Here is a 26,037-nt window from a genome sequence, read left to right on the forward strand (position 1 = left end):
TCCTAACTGTACTTTTGCCAGTGTTATGAATCAGAATGTAAATATCTGTGTTTTCCAATGGCCTTAGGTGACCCCTGTGAAAGGGTCATTTGACACCCTCCACAGGGTAGTCACAGATGCCATGAATACAGGCCCACAGGTTGAAAAACGGTGGCCTAGTAAGAGGAACAGTAAGGTAGGGTGTGTGTGTATATGTGTGTGTGTGTGTGTGTGTACATGTACACTTCAGATGCTGCAGAGGAAAGCGGTTATCAACAGCACTGAATTTCCTTTTTTTTTTTTTTTTTTTTTTTTGGTTTTTCGAGACAAGGTTTCTCTGTATAGCCCTGGCTGTCCTGGAACTCACTCACTCTGGAGACCAGGCTGGCCTCGAACTCAGAAATCCACCTGCCTCTGCCTCCCAAGGGCTGGGATTAAAGGCGTGCGCCACCACCACCCAGCAACAGCACTGAATTTTCAAAGGGAAAGGCTCACACTGGTATAAGAATTTGTCAGATAGACAAAATGCATAAAACCAAGAGAATGAAAGCTTAAGTGGTTAAGGGGTTGTTTCCAAGAGAAGCTAGGGAGTCTGGTATACCTGTTCCTCCGGCATGTGGTTCTGGGCTTCGGGAAGACTCTCTCTGGATCTTACATGCTTTCCTCACCTGACGTAGTTTTTATTTGGAAGTCTAAAATGTTGGGTTTTGTCTAGCTCACTCCTGCTTTTACATAATTCGTCATTTCCCCTTCCGGGACAAAACCTGAGGGGTCTCTTTGTTGTTCCATCTGGTACCTTGTGTATTTTCCCCATGATACAGATCATTATCAGCTGTTGATGCAGCTTCTCCTTGGCCTTGCTGTGGCCCAGACGGCAGGGCGAAGAGCCGATGAGTCCGTTTACTCATCTCTTCCAGATGATGTCATCTCCAGCTCCTGACATTCAGAGAGCTCTCTGCATTGTGACCACATGGCCTCCCCCTCCCCAGGGCTGGTGGAGCATGGAGGCACCATACTCAGAAGTAGGCTGCTTTTCAGTACACTCTTGTAATGGCCCCTCTAGTGTCTCTCCATGCCCCATAGTCACAAGTAGGCCCTCCAGTCTGTACACTAGAGATTAGTAATAGGATTGACCTTAGCATTAGGAATGGTCCCAGTTTAGCCACATTTAAACCACTGAAGCGTTTCCTGGAAATGTTATGTGAAATATTTTCTGCCCAGTGGCTTGTATCCATGACATCTGTTAAAGTACCTGTTATCTACATCATCTCCACTCCTAGATGTATTCCAGAATGCCGCAGTTAAAATTCCTTACCCTAGGGTTAGTCACTCCTTGGGAGATGCCAGAGGAAAATTCAGTGGGCGTAGGCAAAAAGCCTTTACCATGAAAATTATTGACTGTTTAATGCTTCAAAGGCTTAGTAACAATCCTCCACCAGGGGTTGGGGGAGTGTGCAATATTAGCCGGCTGATTTTCTTTGCACACATGTATTAAAATGACTCATGTTGCATTCAGCTTTACCTCAGCTCTTGTTAGCCAAGAGCCTAGTCCGTGTCCTTGGAAACAGTAACCAAGGTTACTCTTCTCCACGCTGTGCATTGTGTCGGGCAGCTTCACCCACAGCTTGAATGGCGACTAATAAGCACTTGGGGTTGGGAGCCGAGCCTTGCCTTTTCTGTCCTGTGGTTGGTGCGTGATCTGCGTGGACATGCTTGAGACGGAAGGGTCTCAAGGTGCACATGGATATCACCTGAGCTTCCCTGTCTGAGTCTGCTAGTTAGCACACCATCTGGGACACACATTTTAAATTAGTATTTTGGGTTGCTATACATATTTTAGGTGTTTAGGTGTTTTGCTTGTTTTTATTTTTGGTCTTATTTCCTGTTTTTCTATTTATCTGTCGTTAAGATTTCTCAAACAGAAATTAGAAATGGATGCTTTGCACTGGGGGCTGCTCTAAGGCTTCTAAGCACCTTCGAGGTCACACACGCTTTTAACAGTTAACAAGTGAGCTCTGACCCTTGCAGACATTTGTCACAATGGAGGCACTGGGGCCTGCTGTAGACATTCCAGCAGATGCTAGAATGCAGGTCAAGATGTGTGGAGCCTGTGGTCTGTCTAGATGGAGTACCACGTCTGTGGAAAGGGTACATCAAATGATATTGAAAAGCCCCCTTCTTTCAATGTCCAGCCAAGAAATAGAGCTTCTGTGAAACAGCTCAGTTTAAAAAGCAAACAAAAGAACAAAATAACTTTACAAATACTTTTCTAACAAAGTATCATTACAATAAATTTTTACTTAGTTCCATCCTTTATATGGTGAACATAGTGCAAGTGACTTTTAAACAGGTCACCTGTGACCTCTCACATCATAGCTGTAGGCCAGCTAACCTGATGAATGTCGCAAACCCACCATTGAAACAGCCATCTTAGGTGTGTGATGTGGATCATGATCCTGTATGTTAAAAGATGGTGTGTAGCTTTTCCCTTGTGTACATCCTAATAAACAACTACTGTGCTGTGTTTATACACTGTAAAACTGGGTGTATGTTCTGAAACAACCCCTTGTCTACCAGGGAACACTCCTGACTGCCACTCTTCTCTTTGCTGGGTTAAAAGTCCACAGATGTGGTCGCTAGGATCAACACAGGACAGAGCACTTGGAAGGTGTTAGACTGCCAGGTGCACAGGAGACCCTTGCTTACGTCCCAGGATGTCCTTTGGGGAGAAAAAGGGCTGTTCCTATGTATGCATGTTCCTGTCAAAGGGACAGCTTTGGGTGACATTCCCTAGGTTGGGAGGGAGCCAGGAGCAGAGCAAGGAGATGGGAGACGCTTTAGGAAAGAGGGTAGAGGGAGCAATGGCCTACAACTTCTTAAGTAGGCCTGCCTGGCTGGCTAAAAGGCCCCCCGGGGTTCCTGTGGTCTCCGCCCCGCCCCCAGTGCTGAGATCACAAGTGCAAGCTACTGCACCTGGCCTTGTTTTTTTCCCCTTTTATTAAAAACTATCTTTTTCTCCCATTATTCTGATTATGGTTCCCTCTCCCTTTGCTCCTCCAGTCCTCCCACCCCCACTCCACCCCCCCACCCCCGGCTCTCCTCTCATCTGGATCCACTCCTTTTCTCATTAGAAAACAAACAGGCTTCTAAGGGATAATAAAATATAAAATTCAGGGTGGTGGTGGTGCACACCTTTAATCCCAGCACTTGGGAGGCAGACACAGGTGGATTTCTGAGTTTGAAGTCAGCCTGGTTTACAGAGTGAGTTCCAGGACAGCCAGGGCTATACAGAGAAACCCTGTCTCGAAAAAACAAAACAAAACAAAAAAATAAACAAAAAAATAAATAAAATAAAATATAAAATTCAACAAAAACTCACACATCAGAGCTGGACAAGACAAACAGAAAAGAGACCAAGAGAAGACATAAGAATCAGAGACCCATTCATTTACATGCCCAGGAACCCCATAAAAACACTAAACTCAAAGCTCTAATCTATACACAGAGAACCTGGTGTGGGCCTGTTCGGGCCCTGTGCATGCTGCTTCAGTCTCTGATCATGTTGATTTAGAGGACCTTGTTTTCTTAGTGTCCTCCATTCATTCCCCCTGGCTCTTATGCTCTTTGCCTCCTCTCCCATGGGGTTCCTGGAGCCCTCGGTAGGTCTCTGGACTAGTTTCTGGTTTTTGTTCACCCCAGCAGTGTTGAGGTTTCAGATTATCAGTTACTCCTACAAGTTTTGTGCCACCATTAATTACCCTAGCCTATTTTGCACCTAGGGCACCATTTTAGTAGATCAAAGGTTTTGTGGCTGGCTTGGTGTTTCTCTTTGTAATTTAAGTACCTTCCCATACAAAAGATACTAACTAGATCCCGGAGAATGGGAGCAGAGTGAAGAGAGACCTGCTCTGAAGAGCAGGTCTACAGAGCCTGGGAATGAGACTTGGGGATTGAACTTGCAGGGATGGAAGAAAAGGTGAAGATCTGCACTTAGCCTGCTTGCTTCCCCTGTCAGTGTAGCCTGAAGGGGTGCCTTCCCAGGGGGTGCCTGCTGGATTGGGGTGGGAGGACCCGGGATAAAGCAATGAATTGAGGGGAAGGAGGTTAGAAGGGGAAGATCTGTGAGATCCACTGGAGATGGAGCTAAGGGGAAAGGAGCCTGTAGAGCAGGTGCTGAGACTCGGGGATTGGGTTCAGAGGAGTAGAGCCAGCCTACCCGAGTCCCTGGCTGGAGTGCACACCTAGCATTTTTTTCTGCGGGTTCTAGGAATAAAACTCAGGTCCTTATGTTTGCACAGTAAGCACCTCACGGACCGATCTCTCTCTGCAGTCCTAGCCAGGATTTTCACAGCAAGGTTTGTCTTAATCACAAGGGGTAGCAATACAATGATTACTAAGGGGCTCCTAGTCAGAAAGCTTGGCTTCGTGCTAAAAAAGCCAGACTCCATAGATCCATTCTTGGTCATGAGATAATGCGTTGCATGCGTGCTCCTCTGATTTCCCAGAGAAACTGTTTCAAATTTTCCTGTTTAGATAAAGATGGGTTGGTGTAAGGCTAGATATAGTATAAAAGGTAAATTTTTTGATGGAATGAATCCCAGTGCCATAAATCAGCTAAAATCTCCACGATAGAATTCAGTTACGTAGGTCGAGGGCGTGTCTCCTTAAAACAGATCAAAAAGCCAGAAAACTGTTCCGTGAACACATGACCTGGCTATTAAAGGGAAAAGCATTCTGAGGGATGCCTGGCCTCCCAGCGCTCACCCAGGAGAGCAAACAGAGAAGAGCTTGTCAAAACTTATGCTGCTTCCCCCACAAGTCCTTACTGGCAGCTTTATTGGGAGCCATTGCCCTTTGCTTAGGCTGAGGGTTGCGGTAGACAAGAGGCTTTTTGTGTTACTAGGTGAGCAGAGGCATGTTTTCCATTTCTTTGAGGGTGTACTTGACACTTTAACCAAGACAAATATGGAACTCAGCACCTTTGATCGGTGTGGGTGCGCCACCAGGGGTGCCCAGCCTTTTGACCTTGTGACATGACTTCTGTCTGCTTCTATGTGGAGCCATGTGCACAGCTCTCCTTGGATCTTACAGCATAGGAGCTGCAAGTGGGACAGTCTACGCCACACTTCCCACTTCAGGTGATACTGGTTTCTGCTCGTCTGCAAGGATGTGAAATGTTGCCGATCTGATTCCACTGGGGTTTCTATTTTAAGTAGTGACCGTGATGGTCCTAAGAACCACAGCTGAACAGTGACTGGAGAACGTCTTTCTTCCACTGATACACAAGGAGCACACGTGCACACACACCCAAAATGATTAGTAAAGGGCTTATGTTAAGCAAGTTTATTAAAAATAATGCTAATGTGATCCCAGGGCACACTAATTTCAAGAGGGTCTTTGCAACAGATTTTTATCATAACTACTTATCAACTAAACAACAATGGTGAACTTAACTTATAGAGTCAAATAACAGAGGGAAAGGACCAGGCTAATCCTGCAGGGACTGAGCTGGCCTTGATCGTCCCTAAACTGTCCAGCCTGCAGCCCTCAGCAAAGCTGGTCTCTAGAGGGTTAATCAGAGCCAAAACTGATGTTTGCGGTGAGCTCCTCCTGCATCCACTAAGGCTCTTAAAAGGCAGGAGCCAGAAAGAAAGCAGGAACAGTGCCCTACACTGTTCCAGTTGTTACAAATGATTAAAGGCCAGTTAAAGATTTTCATGTTCACTATTCAAAATGCTAGTTTTTAAAAAACGTCACTAGCAACGTATGTATTTCCCCTCCGCATCTCTTAAACCCGAACACCCAGTGTAGAAACACTCTCGGGAGAACCAGAGAGAGGAAGAGGGGAACAGATGGTGTGTGGCAGATGCTGGTACTGCTGAGGGGCTGTGGATGCCAGCTGTGGCAACATTAAATCCCCCAATAAGGCATCAAGTGTCGGGACTCCTTCTCATAAACGTCTGGAATGATGCCGTAGGGTGTCTGTACCATCTTAACTGAAGACTTCCCAAAGAGCTGGCTCTCGTAGTCTATCAGCTGCCTCCAGAAGCCCAGGTTGGGCCTGATGACAGGCCTCCGGGCTTTCACCCAGTTGTATGCCTCCAACAGGCACAAATTGTGGAATTTCATCAGGTACGCAATACAGAGGGTGGCCGAGCGGCTCACGCCTGCAGCACAGTGCACCAAGGTAGCCCCATGCTTCTTGCTCACACTGTGGATCTTGTCGGCCACAGTGTCAAAGTACAGTCTAATGGGGGCATGAGGAATGTCAGCCAGAGGCACTTTAACATATTCAAACTGGGGCCAGTTGAAGTTGGGGATCTCGATGGTCGCATTGACAACGCAGGTGATGCCACGGGCCTGGAGGAGGTGCCGGTTGGAGGCCACACTGGCTCTGCCCAAGAAGAGAGAGGAGGTGATCTGTGCAATGCCTCCTATGTCTCCCTCGGAAATCATCCGAGGAGCCATGAGAGTCCGCGGGAGCGTGCTGTGACCTCTGGAGCTCATGAAGATGCTAGTGGTCACACTATCATCATCAGGGGGCAAGACCAGAGAGCAGTGGAGTCCGTCCTCCACCAGGGAATCCAAGGCTGCAGCCTCCTTCCTGGAAGATACAGGTAACTGTCAGAACTTTACATGTTACTCAGCCACCACCTCCAGGGCTTTGGGGGAAGGGAAGGGAAAGAGTTAGGAAGTAGAGTGCATGCTTTGCAGGAAGCATATAAATCATTTTCTATTGACCATTAGGAGATGTAGCCTGCAATGCCAAAATGTAAAATCAATATGAAACTAAGCTTTTTTTTTTTTAAATCCCTCCAGTGAAAATAGTCACCCTATTTTTAGAAAAAGTTAAGACAGAAAACATGCCTGACTGGTTCCTGAAGAGCCATCTGGCAGAGTCCTCGTGAAGGGAGGGGCATTCCTCAATTTTTCAGGGTTGGGATCAAACCAGACTCACACGGGCTACAAGAGTGTGCTGGCACTAAGTTACAGTCCCTGCCCAGAAATCCAGAGTGCTCTAGTCCACAGAGCCATGGTACCACGTGCTTCTCACTCCTGCGCTTCCCTAAACCTGATTCTAGGCATTGAGATCTTGTGAAGAAGGTATGGGGTGATGCCACATCAGGCAAGGTAGTTAGTAAACTGTCCTTTCGGGATGACGAAACTGGACACCAGCAAAAGGAAGCCACATTGTGTATGTTCCTCACCGTTTAAAAGTACATCTTTAGCTGGGCAATGGTGGTGCACATCTTTAATCCTAGCACTTGGGAGGCAGAGGCAGGCGGATTTCTGAGTTCGAGGCCAGCCAGGGCTACACAGAGAAACCTTGTTTCAGAAAAAAAAAAAAAAAAAGTACATCTTTATATGTATTTATTGTGTGGTATATGTCTATGTGTGTATGTGAGGGCATCTCATGGGAGCTCTCTCCTTCACCATTTGGGTTCCAGGGACTGAACTCAGGTCATCAGGCTTAGCAAGTACCTTTACCTGCTAAGCCATCTGACCAGCCCCAAGACACTTAAAAAATTCACACATCATAAAAATTAAAAGAAGTTAAGTTAAATTTGGGTAATGCATGGTCTTCAAATTAGCTAAATAGGAATTTATCTGAGCTGACCCTGGGTAAAATAAGTGACAGCCTTCCCCTTCCCCACCAATTCTAAGCTCCCAAGTAAATTCTGCTGGACTCAGGAATGTGCTGCAATCAACATAACCACGGAAGAGGAAATTAGTGAGCTGGGCATGGGAGCAAGTGAAAGGCAGAGGATTTGAGTCCCAGGCCAGCCTTGGCTACTCGGTGAGACTTAGTGCATCTTCACACTTAAGTAACATGGTGTCACAGGAATCCAGATGCTCATCCCAGCTTGCATAGCGGCAATACAAGGGCTACTCACGTGCTAAGGATTTCTGGTGATCTGGAGCCCTTGGTCTGGATCCAGAAGGTCTTGGGAGCAGTGCTGGTTACAGTGAATACAAATCAGATCTGCAGGAAGACAAAGAGGCAAGGATATAGCCAGTCAGAAAGCCCACAGTCTGTAAGCTCTAGGTCCAGCTTTGGCAATGACGAAAACAAAGGTAATTCAAGGAACACACTACGCGGTACCACTGAAGGCATTGCAGAGACCTGTGAGATGTAAGGCTGAGCCAGCCACAGCCTCCTCCTGGCACCTGCTGTCACTGCAGAAAGAACAGTAAACAAGAAATATGGGGGGGTGGGGGGGATGATAAGCTGTGACCTGGGGTAGGAGTTCAAGGTGACATGATGTGGGGTTAGGACATGGAACCAGGACAGCTCCACAGATGGCCTAGCCACCAACAACAATGCTACCAAGTGGCCCTGCTGTTCAGGAGAGCAAGCTCAAAAGTTCATTCTCTTCCCTGTTTTAGCCTTTGTCCATTATGTAGCTTGGATGGGCACCATGACCCTCTCCTGAAAGGGTTTCCCTTCCACACCCCCACACCCTCACCCAGGTAAGCACCACACCTACATGTTTGCTTACAGCTTTGCTTGCATGGAAATGATGTGTAAACTGACATCACCACCCAGTGTGATAGTTTTGACACAGGACCTCAAAATAAGATACCCAGGTCTCCCACTCAACACCCTCACATTCCTTCCTGACACATTCCTCTTTGCCCCCTACCCTCATTTTACTTTTTGAAGTTTATCTTTGAGACAGAATCTTACTATGCAACCTTGGCTAACTACTAGCTAGCCTTGAACCACCTATGTAGCCTAGGCTGGCCTCTTAATCCTCCTGCCTCAGTCTCCTAAATGCTGAGTTTACATGCATGTATCCCCACACTTCTTTGATCATAGCATGAGATTAATGATGCTGGGCGTAACTTTTATTGCTGGATAGTATTCTGCAGTGCAAATACAACATGTGATTTATCTGCTCACCTACTAAATTGTTTCTAGCTTTATTGTGAGTAAAGCCATTACAAGATGTTCAGGGGCAGACCTTTGTGTGGAAAAAAAAAAAAAAGCCCTCCCTTGGTTAAATACCTAGGAGTATAAAGATGGTTACATGATGTATAGGTTTAAGACTTTCAGACCGTTTAGGAAGCTGGGCACGGTGAGACAAACCCATAACACAGGCACCAGGAGGGAGGCTAGGGCAGAAAGAAGGATCATAAATTCAACAGCAGCAGCCTGAGCTACGTACAGAGCGAGTCCTTGTCCCCACAGCAAACCAAAAGAGAATAAAATAGTTTTAAAAGAAAGGTTAGGGGCTCGGGCTTACTTCTATGCTGGAGTGTTTGCCTGGCATGTGACTTCCCTGCCCCTCCCCAGCAAAAGTAAAAAAAGAAAAAACAGTTCTGGGGCTGGCAAGATGGCTTAGCAGACAAAAGTGCTTTCCACACCTGAGCCTGAGGACCTGAGCTCCGCCCCCATGAGCTCCGCCCCCATGAGCTCCGCCCCCAGAGCCCACATGGGGAGGACAGAGCAGACCCCTACAAGCTGTCCTGACCTCTGACATGGTGGTAGGCACCACCCAACAAAAAAATGTAGAATACCAGAGACTAGACAGACACGTCAACAGTTATGAGCTTGCAGGGGCTTAGGGTACAGTCTCAGCACCCATAAGACAGTTCCAAACCGGCGTCACTCCAGTTCTAGAGGGAGGCGATGCTGGGCCACTGCGGGCAGTCATGCACACAGTGCATGCATGCATCCATACATTCATCCAGGCAGGTAAACAAGCATACACATAAATGACTCGTGCCTGTAATCCCAGCACTTGGGAGGCAGAGGTTCAAGATCATCCTCAGCTAGGTAGCAAGTCCGGGGCCGTGAGACCTTACACTACACCCACATCCAGGTTTAGTTCTGGCACAAGGCAGTGACTTTCCTATCAGAACCCTCAGGGAGATATGTTAGGTATGTTGGGACTCCCAAACCACTGGGCCTCACTTTCTGTGGTTCTGGAGCCGGATTGGAGAACTTGAATTTTACAGGTTCTGCTAATGTTGGTCAGGGACAGTCAGAACCACTGATGCAGTAGGTACCACCTAGGAACACACACACACACACACACACACACACACACACACACACACACACACACACACACACACTGCACCCTGCACCAAGGCTGAAGTGCTCAGAGTACTGTCCCTCCCCTCCAAACTGGAGAACCGGCCCATGATGGGTCCACGGAGGACTGCAGTTGCAGTCTGAGAAGACAGAGGTAAAGATGTAAAGAGATATGTGTGTGTGTTGGACATAAAAGGTGAGCTGGCCAGCAGCTTATGGTCTTCCCCCGGCAGAATCCTCTTAATTTTAAAGAACAAAAACACAGAAGTAATAAATCAAAAACTCAAAGAGCTGAGGACTCACTACTCAAATTCCCATGTGGTTATCTCGTTGCCTAGTTAGGAGGGACTCAGCCCGCGCTCTCCCAAAAAATATCCTGCCATGCAGGAAGCCACTGGCTCTCTGAAACTGGATGCCCAGGCTGGAGGTCTCTGCAGCAGGGTGGTCTTCCAGGGACCCAGGCTGTGCAAAGGCAGACTGGAGGCCCAGCTTTGCCTGACACTGCTCATGCGCTCAGTGTGGACAGGGAGGACAGATTGTGCGTCCTCCAGGCAGAATCCAAGCAAGGCAGACACGATGCTCTGTTCCTGCTGCCACCGCTTGGTCCCATGCCAGCAAACCTGCTCCAAACGCCAAAGCTGGCTACAAGGTTTAGAAAAACACCTTCTGCCAGCAAGTCCTGGGAGGGCAGGGACTTCACAAGCTCCTCTTCCCCTTTACAGACTGGAAAACACAAGTTTGGGCAAGGTGAGGTGATTGCAACTTGAAGAAGGGAAACAAAGCCAGAAAAGCTCAAAAAAAAAAGCAACCTGTGCTCTTTCCCATGCACAGTGGGACTGTGTAGAGAGCTGTGTCCTCATTGCCTTCGTCACGGTGTCCTGGTAGCAGCAACCAGGGCAGACCCCTTTAAACAGTGACAGACAAGCCCGAGCCCAGATGGACTCCTGCTTGTCACCTAGTGAGAACAGAGGGCTGCCACAGCCTGCATACCCTCCAGGGCACAGACCCTTCCTCACTGCATAGGGACACCATCAAGGAGTCATCCCTGGGTTGAACATAAGCAGCCTCCTTTGACCAAGTTCTAACGGCAGGGCCTGACTGTTAAGAATATAAAAGCCCACAAGTATTATATATATATATCATAAGCACATAAAGTCGACTTAGCAGATGTGTGCAGGGAGACAAGAAGTCTGCTAAGAGTCTGGCCTGTGTGTACATGTGGATCAAAGATTGCCCCAGGGCTGAGAGAACAGGCCCTCGACCTCTGCACACTGTCATATGGGAGCATCCACCACACACCATCATGTCCACGTCAGCCTTCCCAAGCTGCTGGGCAGCTGCATCTTCTTCTTGGAGGGAAACATGGTTCCTAACCAAAGGGAATAAAAAATGAAAGACAAAGGCACAAGAGCAGACCAGACAGGGAAGGCTGGGAGAGGTGCTCTAGGGGGCTTGTTTTGTTTTGTTTTTCGAGACAGGGTTTCTCTGGATAGCCCTGACTGTCCTGGAACTCACTCTGTAGACCAGGATAGCCTCAAACTCAGAAATCCACCTGCCTCTGCCTCCCAAGTGCTAGGATTAAAGCTGTGTGCCACCACTGCCCGGTTCTGGGGAGCTTTCTAAAACCAGGCGTGTTTGGCTTACACCTTTAATTACAGTACCAGGAGACAGAAGGCGAGGCAGATAGATGTCTGTTAAGTTCAAGGCCAGCCTTGTCTACATAAGACGCTGTTTCAAAGCAAAAAAATCAGGTGTGGGTGTAAGATGTCAGAGATGCCAGGCACAGTGCATGCCTCTAATGCAATACTCCGGCAACCATGGAAGGATGGTACAGCAAGTTCAGAAACAGGGTGACTTATGGAGGGGCTGTCCTCTCATAAGTGTCAAGCACTGGTAACAGTTTAGTGTCAGAGTCTCACAGAGTCTCACAGGATCTTAGTCTTGTACCAACTAGTAACAGCCGCCCTTGCAGAACTCTGGGCATGGAGGATTTGTCCTGTGGTTTCACACTGGTAATCCACACCCGGATCAGTGCCAATGTGCCTGAGAACGTCTGGAAGTCCAGGCCTGAGTGTCACGAAAGCTGCTTTTCCTCTGTAATGCTGGCAGCCACTAGACTCAGCAGTCAAAGGTGTAAGATCCTATCTGTGTTTGTCTTTTTCTCATGTCGAAAGTGCAGAAGGCGGACAAGTAGCCACAGAGGTGCAGGAGGGCTAGAGAACAGCAAAGTGGTTGAAAATATTCCTTGCTGAGACCACGGGGGTGTGTAGGGGACACTGAAAGGGAACTGTGGGATATGGGTGCTCATGAAGAGGGGAAAGATGTTGAGGGAGCTCTACCTGAGAAGTGGAGGGACAGGAATACTGGATAAACAACACACACACACACACACACACACACACACACACACACACACACGCATACTATACAATACTGACGAAGCCGTGTCTCTTGAGCGGATAATGCTCCCCCCTCAAGAACCAAAGATTATAAAACTAGTAGCAGTCACAAATCTTTTAAGTTGTTGGCCAGTGTCCAAATGACTCAAAATACAGACTCTTGCTGATGCCTCTCAGAGGTTGAAGTTAAGCCCCCATTGCTGGGGGCTGGTGAGATGGCTCAGCGGGTAAGAGCACTGACTGCTCTTCTGAAGGTTCTGAGTTCAAATCCCAGGAACCACATGGTGGCTCACAACCACCTGTAATGAGATCTGACGCCCTCTTCTGGTGCGTCTGAAGACAGCTACAGTGTACTTACATATAATAAATAAATAAATCTTAAAAAAAAAAAAAAGCCCCCATTGCTAAAGACAACACATTTAGAAGACAGGATTCAGATACTGAGCTGGATCTAACCTGGCACCCTCCTTCCTGCAGCCTAGCTCCCATAGTGCTGCTGCCCAGCTATGACAGACAATAAACCACAGCAGTGACCAGCACTACGAGACAAAGGTGCAGTAGTAGCAACCAACAGCTGTCCAGACTGGAAACTTAGGCAGCTTCTCAGGGCCAGTGAGGTCATGGGCCTTACAGAAGAATCCACTACAGCCATTCTGCTAGACCAGCATTATTACATTCTAAATCTACCCTTGTACCCACAGAGAAGCGTGGCTACCTCCCCCTCATCCACAGCAAATGGAGACCAACACAGACAACCGCAACAGGGCGCACACAGTGCAGACATCAGTGGGTTGTGGGGAGCCCAGATCCAGTGGATACATTTACATCACAGCTCCTGCAACTGTGGCTCAGGGAACTGTCACTGAAGACAGGGCAGAAAAATTCTAAGACCCAGAAGACCAGTAAGTCTGCTGTGTCACCGCCTCTCTTAGAAATGGCCCCATAAACACTACCTGAACAATGACAGTATCAACAGGCATGCTAAGGAGGAAGCGGGAGTTTTTCACAGGGCCCTGCCCCTAGACAAAAACCTTCAGGAAGGAATTAATCTCTTCCAGGGATGAGTCTCCACTGGGTAGTCCAGTACTAAGTGATCAGCCCTGAAGCCATATGCACCAAACAAAAATGGACTCAGCAGATCGGGTGCATGTCAGTCCATACGTATAACAATAATAAAAGAGGCTATCAACTTGAGAGTTGGGGTGGAACACAGGAGGAGCTGGAGGAGAGAAAAAGGTGAAATGCAGTTAATTACAATTAATTAAAATGTAATTAGTTTAAAATGTAAATAAACAAAATAATGAAATATTCCATGCTTTAGGGTCAAAGTACATACCAGAGCAAGGGTATTATATGTATATCATATATATGTATGATATATGCATATCATATATATCATATATGAGATTTGTCTGTGTGGTTGTGTGCAAATGCTCACAGAAGCCAGAAGGGAGCATCAAGATCACCCTAGAGAGATGCAGGTGGCTGCGAGCCACCTGAAGTGGGGGCTGGGAACTGCAGGTATGACCTCTGCAAAAGCAAAAAGGTACCCTGAGCCACCTCTCCAGCCCCTAAACTTACTTTTTTATACTCAAAACGCTATGCAGTCATATTTCTTCCATCTCTTTGCTAAGCATCTCTCTAGTTCTTTAAGAAACGAGACTGGAGCATTTTAGCCTACGCTGTGATATATATTACTTTTCTCATTTATTTTTTTCACTATTAAATCACAAATGTGCACCACTGAAAAGTTGGCAGTCATTTTGTTTTTGAAACAAGTTCAAGTTAGCCCTTAACTCACTTTGTAGCTGAGGTGGACATGGAAGCTGAGGCAGGAGAATTGCAGTAGGTTTGAGGCCAGCCTCTAGGCTAGTGATCATCTTATGTCTGTCTCCCAAGTGCTTAGATTACAAGTGTAGGCCACACCTTTAATCCCAGCACTTGGGAGGCAGAGACAGGCAGATTTCTGAGTTTGAGACCAGCCTGGTCTACAGAGTGAGTTCCAGGAAAGCCAGGGCTATACAGAGAAACCCTGTCTCAAAAACAAAACAAAACAAAACAAAAAACAAGTGTAGGCTACCACACTCAGCATAAACCGTTCACTCAAACTAGAAACCATAACACTTTCGTTAAGGAACCACTTGACAAAACATTAAGAATGAAATTCTAGGGGGCTGGAAAGATGGCTCAGCGGTTAAGAGCACTGACTGCTCTTCTGAAGGTCCTGAGTTCAAATCCCAGCAACCACATGGTGGCCCACAACCATCTGTAACAAGATCTGACACCCTCTTCTGAAGTGTCTGAAGATAGCTACAGGGTACTTACATATAATAAATAAATCTTTAAAAAACTAAAATTCTAACATATAGTATAATATTCATGTTGAAATAAAATGAAAATAGACTTCCTAGGTTGCTTAACTGTAAAAAGTGAGCAGATTGAGTATGACCCCTTGACAGTCTACACTAGGAGGTTGGGGTCATTTTGCTTTTGCCACCAGATGAACAAAATGATACAACAGTGTTTTTGGATGAGGACAAATGCACACAGTACACATGAAAGTAAAGATACCTGTAATCCTAGAAGGTGGGAGCTGAGGCAGGAGAATTGCAGTGGGTTTGAGGCCAGCCCCTAGGCTAGTGAGCACTGAGGGACTGGACCACATAGTGAGATATCTCAGAAAACCAAACCCAGAACAAGCAGAACACTTTACATAGGCCCACCCGGCTCAGCTGCAGCTGCCAAGCAACTGCCCGCCAGCACGACTGACTGACCATCCCCTTGACCTCCTACGGACATGTCTGCTGAACCCAGTGAATGATACCAGCTAAATGCAACTGAAGAATACATCTTCTCACACGAAGAGATGGGCCACTCCATTTGATGGGCTCGGGGAGCTAAAAAGCCAAAATAGGGACAGGAGAGATGGCTCAGAGGCTAAGAAAGAGCACTGGCTGCTTTTCCTGAGGAGCCAGGTTCAATTCCTAGCACCCACAGGGCAGCTCACAACTGTCGGTAACTCCAGTTCCAAGGGATCCAACATCTTTACACAGACATATGCAGGCAAAACTAGTGCACATAAAAATAAAATAATAAAGATTTTAAAAGCCAATAGTGATAGACAAATCTGAAGATGTTCGGCTCTAGGCCAGGTACAGTATCTCATTCCTGTAATCACAGGACTGGAGACTGCAAGAAAAGTGCTTCCGCCAGCATGGGCTAAAAAGTGAGACCGACTCAAAAATCAAACCCTGGTTCTCTATGATCAATCCACTGAACTTCCTCACTGGGATACAATGAACAGGGAGAAAAGACTACAAGGAGCTATATAAAATGAACCGTGCATCCATTCAGGTACCACGGGGTAACCTGGTTGTGTTAGGGCTCTCTAAGATCACAGAACTTATGGAATGTATATATTAAGGGAATCTACAGTAATGACTTACTACAGGCTGTAGTCCAACTAACCCAACAATGGGCAGCTGTGGATGGGAAGGCTAAGAATGTAGTAGTTGCTCAGTCCCACAAGGCTAGTCTTCTGCAGAAGTAGGTTCCAACAAATGAGCTTGGCAAGTAAGTGCAAACTGTTGAAGAGCAAGTCTGCCTTCTTCCAATGTCCCTATGTAGGCCTCCAGCAGAAGGTATGGCCACCACACTGGGATCTAAAACTTACTTTGCCCAAGGCTGACTTTGAACTCCAAGATCTGCTTGCCAAAGTCTCCTGGAATTAAAGGCATGTGTTACCTTGCCCGGTCCTAAGCTTTTCATGGCCACTATGCCTCAAGATCTCCATGTCAAGATCCAGGTTGGAAACCTATCTTCCAGCCTCAAGATCTGGATCATAGGTATGCCTTGCATTTCTAGCTTGTAGTTCATTCCAGATGTAATCAAGTTGACAACCAAGACCAACCATCACACTAAGTAATTATGGGATAACCTGGAATTCTTTTTTTTTGGGGGGGGGGGGGAGTCCTGGGAATCGAACAGCTCACATGCAAACACTCTACCACTGAGCTAATTTCTCAGCCCCTTGTTTATCTGAGATGTGGTCTAAGTTGTTCAGGATGACCTTGAGCTCATTTTTTGCAGTCAAGAAAATTCTTGAAATTGCAGTTCTGCCTCAGTTTCCCAAGATGCCAGGATTACAGACCTAAACCACCACACCTAGCCAGAATCTCTATATTTCGTTGAGACAGGATCTATTGTAGCCTATCATGGCTTTGAACCCATGCTCTTGCACCCCCCCCCAAGCACTGGAATTACAGATATGCACCACTGTGCCTGATCTAGAAGTTTTAAGTGTGACTCTCACCTAGCTGTGTTTACTGAATTGTTTGATATTGACACATTTCCCAGGGTGGGACTGATATCCCTGGAAACCCAGGTTTTGGGAAGGCCTCAACCAAAAAACAAAAGAACAAATAAACAACAAAAAGAATTTAACAGGGCTGGAAAGATGGCTCAGCAGTTAAGAGCACTGACTGCTCTTCTAGAGGTCCTGAGTTCAAATCCCAGCAAACACATGGTGACTTACAACCATCTGTAATGGGATCTGATGCCCATATATACATATATATATATATGTATATATATGTATTTGATATATATATCAAATAAATCTTTTAAAAAAAGATGTCAGTGTCACAAAGGATGTAAAAGAGCATAGACTATAAATCCATTTAAAAAAAAAAGCATTTAATAGAAATGAAGCTTCCAAGGTGAGGTTCTAAGCAGCTCTTCTGGGATTGGCCCAAGTCAGGTGCTATGCCTAAACTAGTCCTACAGCTGAATCAGGCTATATGTGGGTGGTAAAACCAACAGTCCAGGGGAAATCCCAGCTGATCAAGGACTACATATATAAGACACGTGAGCATGAGCCATGTCACCTGTCTTTTATTGCCCACTGAGGACCTAGCCATTATCAAGCAAACACAAGCTATCCCCACTTCACCAGGTCTGTCTGGGTTCCTAGTCTACAGGAATCTACGACCAGATCCTTAAAGGCACGTGCTTTCTCTAGGAAGCTGAGTGGTGGCCATGTGTATAATCATAGCATTTGGGAGGTGAAGCAGGAGCAGTTGAAGGCCCGGACTATACAGTGAGTTTGAGGACAGCCTGGGCTACATTAAACCTTGTTCCAAAATAAAGAAGGAGTCAGAATTTGATCGTCATTAAGAAATGATGCACGACACACATCTGTAACAACTGTAAATGGAAAGAGACAAGCATTAAGAGACTCAAACGGCAAAGGCAAACAACAGATATTATGTCAACACAAAGAGGGAGCATAGGATTAAAGCACAGTAAAAGCAGCCAGCAATGCTGAGAACTCAGTTGTTCCTTAAGGAGAAATAGTACATCTTCTACTGCTATAATACAATACAGGAGGCTGGGTGCTATGGGCAGAAAAGGACAGGCTATCTCTCTCAGGGTAGAACCCAGGAAGAAGCAACAATGCCCCTCCTGCACGGGTTTTATGTAGCTCCACGTTTCTGAGGCTGAGAGTCCACAGGCGGTCGGCTTCACCTTTACAACCTTTAGCTGCATCACAACATAGAGGATGGCAAAGGTGGAAGACATGGAAAGATGCAAAGCCAGAGACCAGGAAAGAGCCAGGCCGGCTATGCAGTCGCCCTCGTTAGAGCTGAGCCCACTCTAAAACAGCACCAATCCCTAATCGGACTGTGATGCCCCAATGACCTAATTACCTTCTGGCAGGCCCTGCATCTTCAAAGTTCCAGCCTCCCAGCCCTGCCACACTGAAAACCAAGCCTCGGGGAAGCACATCCAAATCACGGCAGATGGAGACTCACTGGCCAGACTAAAGAAGTGCCTGCTTCTTTTTCTGATCCATTTAGGTATGTTATCATTATTGCCTTACTTTCCTTTAAAATTACATTCTAACTTGTGTATTGTACACGTGTCTGGGTATACACTTGCCATGGCACATATATGGCAGTTGGAGGCCGGTGCTCTTTCCACCACTTGGGGCCCTGGGATCAAACACAGGTCGTCAGCCTTTATCTGCTGGTCCATCTTGCCAGCCTCCATTACTGCCTTTCAAGAGCCTCATTTCCAGACTCCTGATGCAGAACGCATGCCTTTTGTTACTGCCCCTTCCTACTCCCAGGGTGCCCCATGCTAACAACACAGACCCTCTCCACGAGCTTGACAGAAATGCAGACTTTCAGGCGCTGCCCCAACAACTACAGCTCGAATCCTGCAGGTCACAAGATGCCACCACTGATGCAGCTGCAGCCTACAGAGGGCCAGAAGGCTCACTATCACACTGCCTGCCAGGGTTCCCAGATGAGGACCAGAGGGCAATGGAGGTGCACAGGCTTTTCTGGCCTCTACAAGAGAGCATGAATAACCCCTGTGGGGCCTGGACATCAGTGCCAGCAGCTGGGCACTGATGATTCGTCACTTGGTCCAACCACAGCCCACCAGACACTCCAGAGATTCCCCAAAGCACAGAAGACCGAAAAGCTGAGGTATTTTTAAGAGACTGTCCCCTAAGAAGCAGGACCAGAAAAAACGAAGGTATGGTCCCAAGATCTCAGTCCTCAAAAGGCCACAGCATTACTTGAAGACAAAGGGGTTCGTAAATCAGAATTAAGTACACAGGAAGGCCCTCCAAAGTTAGCAATCACTCTTTGGTCAGCTTACCCTTTGATGTGCAATTAGACCAGATCAGAATCCTAAGAACTCCAAGAGCAGGCGTGACTCTCCCCCAAAGGATTTATCTATCGCATACCTGACCAGTTTGTGTGCGGTGTATGTGTGGAATTTATACCGAATTAAGAGTGCTGACAAACTAATTTCCATTTTTCTGTCTTAATTTTTATAAATTGTTTTATGTATGGGGATGTTTTGCCTACACTTTTGTGTGTCTGGTATGCATGTACCGGGTATGTGAGGAGACCAGAGGAGGGTATCATATTACCTGGAACTGGGGTTACAGACTGTTGTGGGAACACACACACACACACAGTATCAAACAGTAATAAATAGGTTGGAAGGAAACAATGGACTACGTAGCAGACACTTGTTTCAGTAAAGGATGAAGACTTTATAGAGCTTTTTGTTTTCTGAGACAGGGTCTCCTGACCGGCCTTTGTAAGTCTGCTGTTTATCAGAGGAACTTCTGATCCTCCAGCCTCCACCATCCAAGTGCCAGAAATACAAGAGTAGGACACCACACCTGACTGATTTCTTCATAAAAAAAAAAAAAAAAAAAAAAAAAAAAAACCTTCAATGATATAATCTCAAAAATAAATAAAAGAAGCAATTAAAAAAAAACTGCCATAGGCCATGCACCTGGGACCCAACTGGGCATGGATTTCCAAAGGCCCCTTTCCTCCTCCAGGGACTACAGGAGGGAAGGAGGAGTTACCACTGATAAACTGGACAGGAAGTGCTCTCGTCAGAGTCACCACTGACACACCCAGATGAGCCGAGCCAGCCTCACTAACAAGCCACTGACAAGTGGCTGGCAGCAGCTGCCAAGTCAAGAGGTTATCAAAGCACACCAATGGGCTCTCTCTTCTGACAATACTTTTTAATCCTATTTTCAGGGCTATCTTTTCTTGAAAGCCAGATCTGAAACAAACAAACAACAATAACAACAAAATTACAAGCAAAAAATGTATTTGTGCGGGGGCTGGAGAGACGGTTCAGCTGTTAGGGGCACTGAATGCTCTTCCAAGGGAACTGGAATCAAATCCCTTCACCCACATGGTCACTAACTCCAAGATCACATAGACATATATGCAGGCAAAACATGAAGGCACATAAAATAAAGGCAAATACATTTTAAAAAAGTATTTGTGGCCTATATAAGTAAAAACTGAAAGCAGACTACTATAGCATATTCTAAGCAGCTGCCTTCCAGAGGAGATAAAGGAGCCATGGCTTCCACACTCTGAACTCACTCTTTCATCACCCTCTGGATGTGAGGAAGGGCCTCCTGGGAGGCCTCAGAACCCATGCTCTCAGGACAGACAGAATATGTAACAGGCACTCAGTACAGAGTGGAAGTTAGTCAATGTCTCTTGATGACTTCATCCCTCTCACCACCACCCCAACATCCCTAACTTTAAATCCAGCCAGCAAGCCCAAAGACAAAAGCCTAACGAAGAGTGCTGGAAACGAGGGGCATTTCTGTATGGAATAGCCTCTAAATTGCCTCTCCTTTTATTTACCTGAAGCCTGAGAGGCAAGCTTACATTGACACTAAAGTCTATGTCACCCGCTCCTATAGCACAGGTGCTGTATCCAACTGTGTTATGTGCCTCATAGGGACTTGCCCACACAAATGTGGCCGTCCTTGTCCTTAGGGTTCTTTACCAAGGTTGGGTCTGAGCTCACACCAACTTCACATACTTGTGTTCCACCTTTAGGGCTGGGCACAAGGCAAGCATTCACCAGGATTAGGAGTCAACCAAGGCCTTTAAAGACTTCTATTTTTAGACTCTCATTTTGCATAGGTAAATTTTCTGCAACTATAAAACCGTCAGATAAAATCAATAAAGAGTCTGTTGAGTATTTTTCAACTAAGAACAGTGGGAAAACTGTTTCTGGTGTATGTCAACCCAAACCATAGAACTTTTTGTCTTGTTTTGTTGTCTCAGGACAGGTTGTGTAACCCTCTGGCTATCCTGGACCTTGCTGGCCTCGCACTCAAGAGATCTGCCTGCCTCTGCCCCCTGGGTGAGATCAAGGGCATATGCCAGCCACCACAGCCTGGCCTGCTTTGCTTTTTTCAGGACAGAAAACTATTTCTGGCTATTCTGGAGTTTACTCTACAGACCAGGTTGGCCTCTGCCTCCCAATTGTTGGGATTAAAGGTAAGAGACCCACATGGCTCAAACCATAAAACTTAACATGAATAAACAGAAACACATTAATGGAGTTGGAGAGATGGATCGGTAGTTAAACACTAGCCGTTCTTCTAGAGGACCCTGGTTCAATTCCCAGCACCCACCTGATGGCTCACAATTGTCTGTAACTTCTGTTCCAGAGGACCCAATGCCTTCTGCCCTTTGCAGGCATGTGGGATACAAACCTACACATAGAACCACCACTCACAAACACATTGGTGCATTATACAACAGGAACCAGACTAACCCCCAACCCCATGACACGCATTCACTTAAACATCCAAGCCTGTTGTGGTTAAACAGCAAACAGTGACCTAAGACTTCAAGGTGGACACCACTGCAGGAATGTAAATTGAGACACCCTCTTTAGAAAAAGAGCATCACTCCTGACCCACGACTATTCATAATTGCCCAAGGCCACAAACAACTCAGAACGTTCAGCATTCGACATTGATGGGTAATGTTTACCCCAAAATGAACCAACTGCAATCTCAGACAACATATAGATGAATCTTTAAAAATCATAATGCAGGAGCTGGAGAGATGGCTCAGTGGCTAGGAGCACTGGCTGCCATTTCAGAGGACCTAGGTTCAATTCCCAGTCTCCACATGGCAGCTTACAACTGTCTTTAACTCTAGTCTTAGTTATGAATAAGACACCTTCTTTGGGCCCCCCTGGGCACCAGGCACAAATATAGTGCACAGCCAAACCTGCAGCTGAAAACCCCATACACATAAAAAACATGAATTAAAAATTCAAACACTAGTCGGGCCGTGGTGGCGCATGCTTTTAATTCCAGCACTTGGGAGGCAGAGGCAGGCAGATTTCTGAGTTCGAGGCCAGCCTAGTCTACAGAGTGAATTCCAGGACAGCCAAGGCTACACAGAGAAACTCTGTCTCGAAAAAAAAAATTTTCAAACACTATAGTGTATGAACTTACACAATTATTTATATGTTCACATATTTATTTATTATATGTATATATAATGCAAATGAAAAGAAAAAATCTAAGCCTGGTGTTGTGGCAAATGCCTTTAATCTCAGCAGCTGGGAGGCAGAGGCAGGCAGATCGCAATGAGTTTGAGGCCAGCCATGTCTACAGAGCAAGTTCTAGGACAGCTAGAGACCCAGTCTCAAAGAAACAAACAAACAAGACCTAAAAGAATGTTGCATAAAGGTGAAAAGGGGCATGAACAGCTGTGTTTAGGTTTGTGTTTAGGAGGTAAAAACCATTGACAAAGGAGATTATTTCTATTAAAGTCAGTGCAGTAATCAGCTGACCTGAAAAAGTAGTTGGGGGGGAGGGGCGCAGGGAGGGGAAAACGTAGTTGGAGTCTGCTTCTTGGCTGTGGTTAACCTTACATTGTTCTCTAAAGTAACTCATCAAGTTACCTATTCAGTTTATTCCTTTATCCACTACCAAAACCACGCTGCGATCCCAGGAAGAGGGCTCCTCCCTGACACTATTACTAAGGTCATGACCCTCAGCCTTCAACCTCAGCACTCAGCCCAATGCCTTTAGAATAGCAAAACCACTTAATAAATGCTTGCTCCCCAAAGTCTGCTATCATGCACTGCTGACATGAACTGTCAGATGAACCCTTTCCTTGTCGTCGCCGACTTGACACCCTCCTCCATTAAGGCTTTCTTTTCTGTTGTGTCACTCCAGTGAAGCTATCATAAATAATGGAGCTACCACCTTAAATGGCAGCTCTGTAAGTTTATACCCAGGCCATCGGTTGCTTTAGCAACTCTCCCTGCCTTCCACTCCCTCTTGTGTCTTCTCTGAGCAAAGACAATTCTCTGCTATTGGTTGTGAGTGTTTGTGTATTAATAGGAAAGTTTCCATCTTTGCACCTGGGAGTAAAATCAAGCATCACAATGATTCTATTACTTTCGGGTGTTTACAAGATCGTTTCGCCTATGGCGAAGAGAAATACTAAGGTGCTGTCAGAGTTAACAAAATTTTACCTAAAAAGCATACTGCCTGTTCTAGACAGAAACCAAATGGCTATAAACCAGATCAACTTTAAAATAATTTTGTTAGCAAATCACTTACGCAAATACACATCTATTAAAATGATGGGAAGTCTCTACGAGATACAAACTAGCAGAAAGACACACAGCCATTCTTTTGAAGATTAAAGGAAGACAATGACCTGATCTGTAAAGTTCTAATTTTTCAGACGGAATGAACCAACCCTTTTTTGTGATGCTGGGAAAATATTTTTAATCCATCTTGTTAAAAAGGAAAGATAAGAAAAGAAAGAAAGAAATTCTTCATGCAAAGGCATACAAATTCAAAGCTCTCTCTTAACCCTAATTTTAATCCCAAAGTCTTGACGGATATCCCAGACTTAGAACCTCCAGCAGTAAATCGGCAGATCTGCATACTGATCTATTAAAGGATCTCAAAGAACGCATACCTGCAGTCAGCCAGTATCAAAGGTTTCTGAGAGGAGAACTAAGCTCAGCTGCGCTGCGCTCGAAAAGGATGCTGAGAAGACTCGAATGAAGCCAACTGTCTCCCGTTTTATGGGGGAAAGCCAAAAATACCAAGCAGCTATTCTCCTCCCCCAAGCGTCAGAAGGTGAGTCAGAGCTGGAGGCAGGAGTGGGGCCCATGTGTCAAGCCGCCTGTGCAGGGCTCCTTCCTCCCTCCTCCCGGGAATTCTCGGCCCTCGTCTGACCTCATGTGAATTCTTAAGGTGTCCCTGGCAAGGAAGAAGTGGTGCCTCACTCTGGGGGTGCCTCATTCCTCTGGTTCTCAAGGAAACCGAGACTAAGAGCCCTTTAGGAGTCCACAAAAGACGATGGCAAATTGCAGCCCTGAACACACACAACTTTGCAAAGAATACATACAACACCCAAAAAGTGGCATCTTGTCCGAGGGACCGAGCTTTGTAGCTGAGACCTGAAGCTGCAGACCAATGACCCTTGGTCTCTCCGACCTTTCATTATCCTCAGGGAGGATGTTCTGGTATGCCATTAAACTTCAGAGTTGGTACTTTGGAGCAAGAATTGCAGGAAACTGCGTTAAAACTCTTGGTCCACATTTCACTAAAGTCAGTTAAGAATCCGAATCGTTGCCTCCGTTTTTTATATCTACAGGACCGGCCAGCACAGTTTTCTGCACCTATCTCTTAGAAACTCCACCGAAAGCTAACCAGAAAATATAAACCAAATGCCGTGGGGGCTCTCCTGAGTGGAAAGTATGAGGTGTTGTTTTTAGTATTATTAGACCGGGAGACTACTCCTAACGCACTTCGCCTTCTCTCGCCTCCAAGATGCCCAGTTACCATAACATTAGCCGATGCCACTGGCAACATCCACTTCAATACAAGGTAGTTATACAATCCTAAGGCGGCCACACCACTCGGCTCCCTCCCCTACCCCAAGCACAGCCCAATTCAACTTCGCTCCAGAGCAAGGATACTTAGGAGAAATAAGAGTCAGATGTGAGCACGGTGCACACAACCAGTCTAACACCGAGAAGAGACGCTCAAGTTGAGTACTTGGCGTCGCAGAAAGCCAAGTGTTTCCAGGGGCTGGCGGGGCCGGTCGCGGGGTGCATGCGGACGCCTGCCAGCTTGGGTTCGGGGATCCTAGCCTCTCCCGCCCCGCGCCCCGAGGTCTCCGGACACCCGCACAAAGTTTGCAGAGCCGAAGGTCGCGCGGGCTCCGGCCCCTCTGGATCTCCCCGCACCCCGTACCGAGCCTCCAGGTCGCGGCGGCGGCGGCAGCTCTCGGGTCCGTGCTGCTGCGCGGCTCGCGGCTTCTGCCCGCCCGCCTCGCGCGCCTCCCGCTCGCTGCGCGCTGCCGCCCTCTTCCGAGCGCGGGCCCGCGGCCGGGACGCGCCTGGGTTCCGGGCGCCGCGCGTGCGCGCTGCGGCGCGGGCCGGTTGTCCTGGCCCCGGTTCCTGCTCACCTGGACTTACTCGCAGAACCCTGCTCCTCGCTGCGGCCTTGTCCTCCAGCCCAGCTTCGGAGCTGGCGTTTGAAGGATCTGTCCAAAGGCAGAGACGCAACTGAGGGAAGAGAGAGTATAAAAGGTGTGAGCGCCAGCAGCCAGTGACTAATGCCTCTCAGCCACCCCCGCCACCTCCCCCGAGCGAGACAGCCCCAGGTGCGGACCCAAGGGTGAAGGCAAACTCAATTCAACTGCTGGGTGGATTTTGATTGACAGGTGAGGGCAGTTCCAGTAGCTAGGGAAACTCCAAAGGAGTTAAAGACCCCTAAACCATTGACGTGTAGACAGTACCCACTCACACTCTAGGAACAACGCGGCTGACTTGTGGATCCCTTGAAATTTATTTACTCTCAACTCTGGAGATTATTTGCTCTCAATCTCAATCTCAATCTCTCTCTCTCTCTCTCTCTCTCTCTCTCTCTCTCTCTCTCTCTCTCTCTCTCTCTCTCCCTCTCTCTCTCTCCCCCCCTCCCTCTTCCTCCTCCTCCTTCTTCCCTCCTTCCTCTCTTTCTCCTCTCTTTTTAGGCTTTCACACCTGAAATGAATGGATGCAAACTGACTTTCTTTAGCGCCACCCTGCTCTCTCCTTCGCCAGCAGAACTGAGGGGCGACCCGGGGGCGATAGGAACGACTTCCCCCAGCCTGCGCAGTGAGTCAGACTCCAGGAGTCCGAACTTGGCACTCAGTCCTGTGCTCACCCAAGCCTTGCCCTCACTGTAGCAAATCTCTGACATCAGAACTGCTGAAGTCAAACTAGTACTCTTGG

General features: G+C 46.9%; 1 protein-coding gene and 1 long non-coding RNA gene across 4 annotated transcripts in view; one reads left to right on the plus strand and one right to left on the minus strand.

Moving 5' to 3' along the window:
* Positions 1-5,292: 5,292 nt before the first annotated feature.
* Dusp14 (dual specificity phosphatase 14) lies at positions 5,293-25,344 on the minus strand. 2 transcript variants are annotated; one of them, XM_031350936.1, is made up of 3 exons: positions 25,230-25,344; positions 7,875-7,963; positions 5,293-6,583 (listed from the first exon to the last, which is right to left on the minus strand). In XM_031350936.1, the coding sequence occupies exon 3, from the start codon at positions 6,484-6,486 to the stop codon at positions 5,890-5,892; it is 597 nt and encodes a 198-aa protein (XP_031206796.1). In that variant the 5' UTR covers positions 6,487-6,583; positions 7,875-7,963; positions 25,230-25,344; the 3' UTR covers positions 5,293-5,889. The 2 variants fall into 2 exon arrangements, with proteins under 2 accessions (XP_031206796.1, XP_031206795.1); XM_031350935.1 differs by lacking the exon at positions 25,230-25,344 and adding an exon at positions 25,016-25,151.
* The window catches only part of LOC116076889, an 11,806-nt gene continuing 10,927 nt past the window's right edge, over positions 25,159-26,037 (plus strand). Inside the window, exons 1-2 of one of the 2 annotated variants that reach the window (XR_004113120.1) lie at positions 25,159-25,427; positions 25,797-25,920. This is a non-coding gene — a long non-coding RNA (uncharacterized LOC116076889). The remainder of the gene's footprint in view (positions 25,428-25,796; positions 25,921-26,037) is intronic. The other variant, XR_004113119.1, reaches the window with a different exon arrangement.

The sequence above is a fragment of the Mastomys coucha genome, unplaced genomic scaffold (assembly GCF_008632895.1).
Source record: "Mastomys coucha isolate ucsf_1 unplaced genomic scaffold, UCSF_Mcou_1 pScaffold5, whole genome shotgun sequence".
Lineage (NCBI taxonomy): Eukaryota > Metazoa > Chordata > Mammalia > Rodentia > Muridae > Mastomys > Mastomys coucha.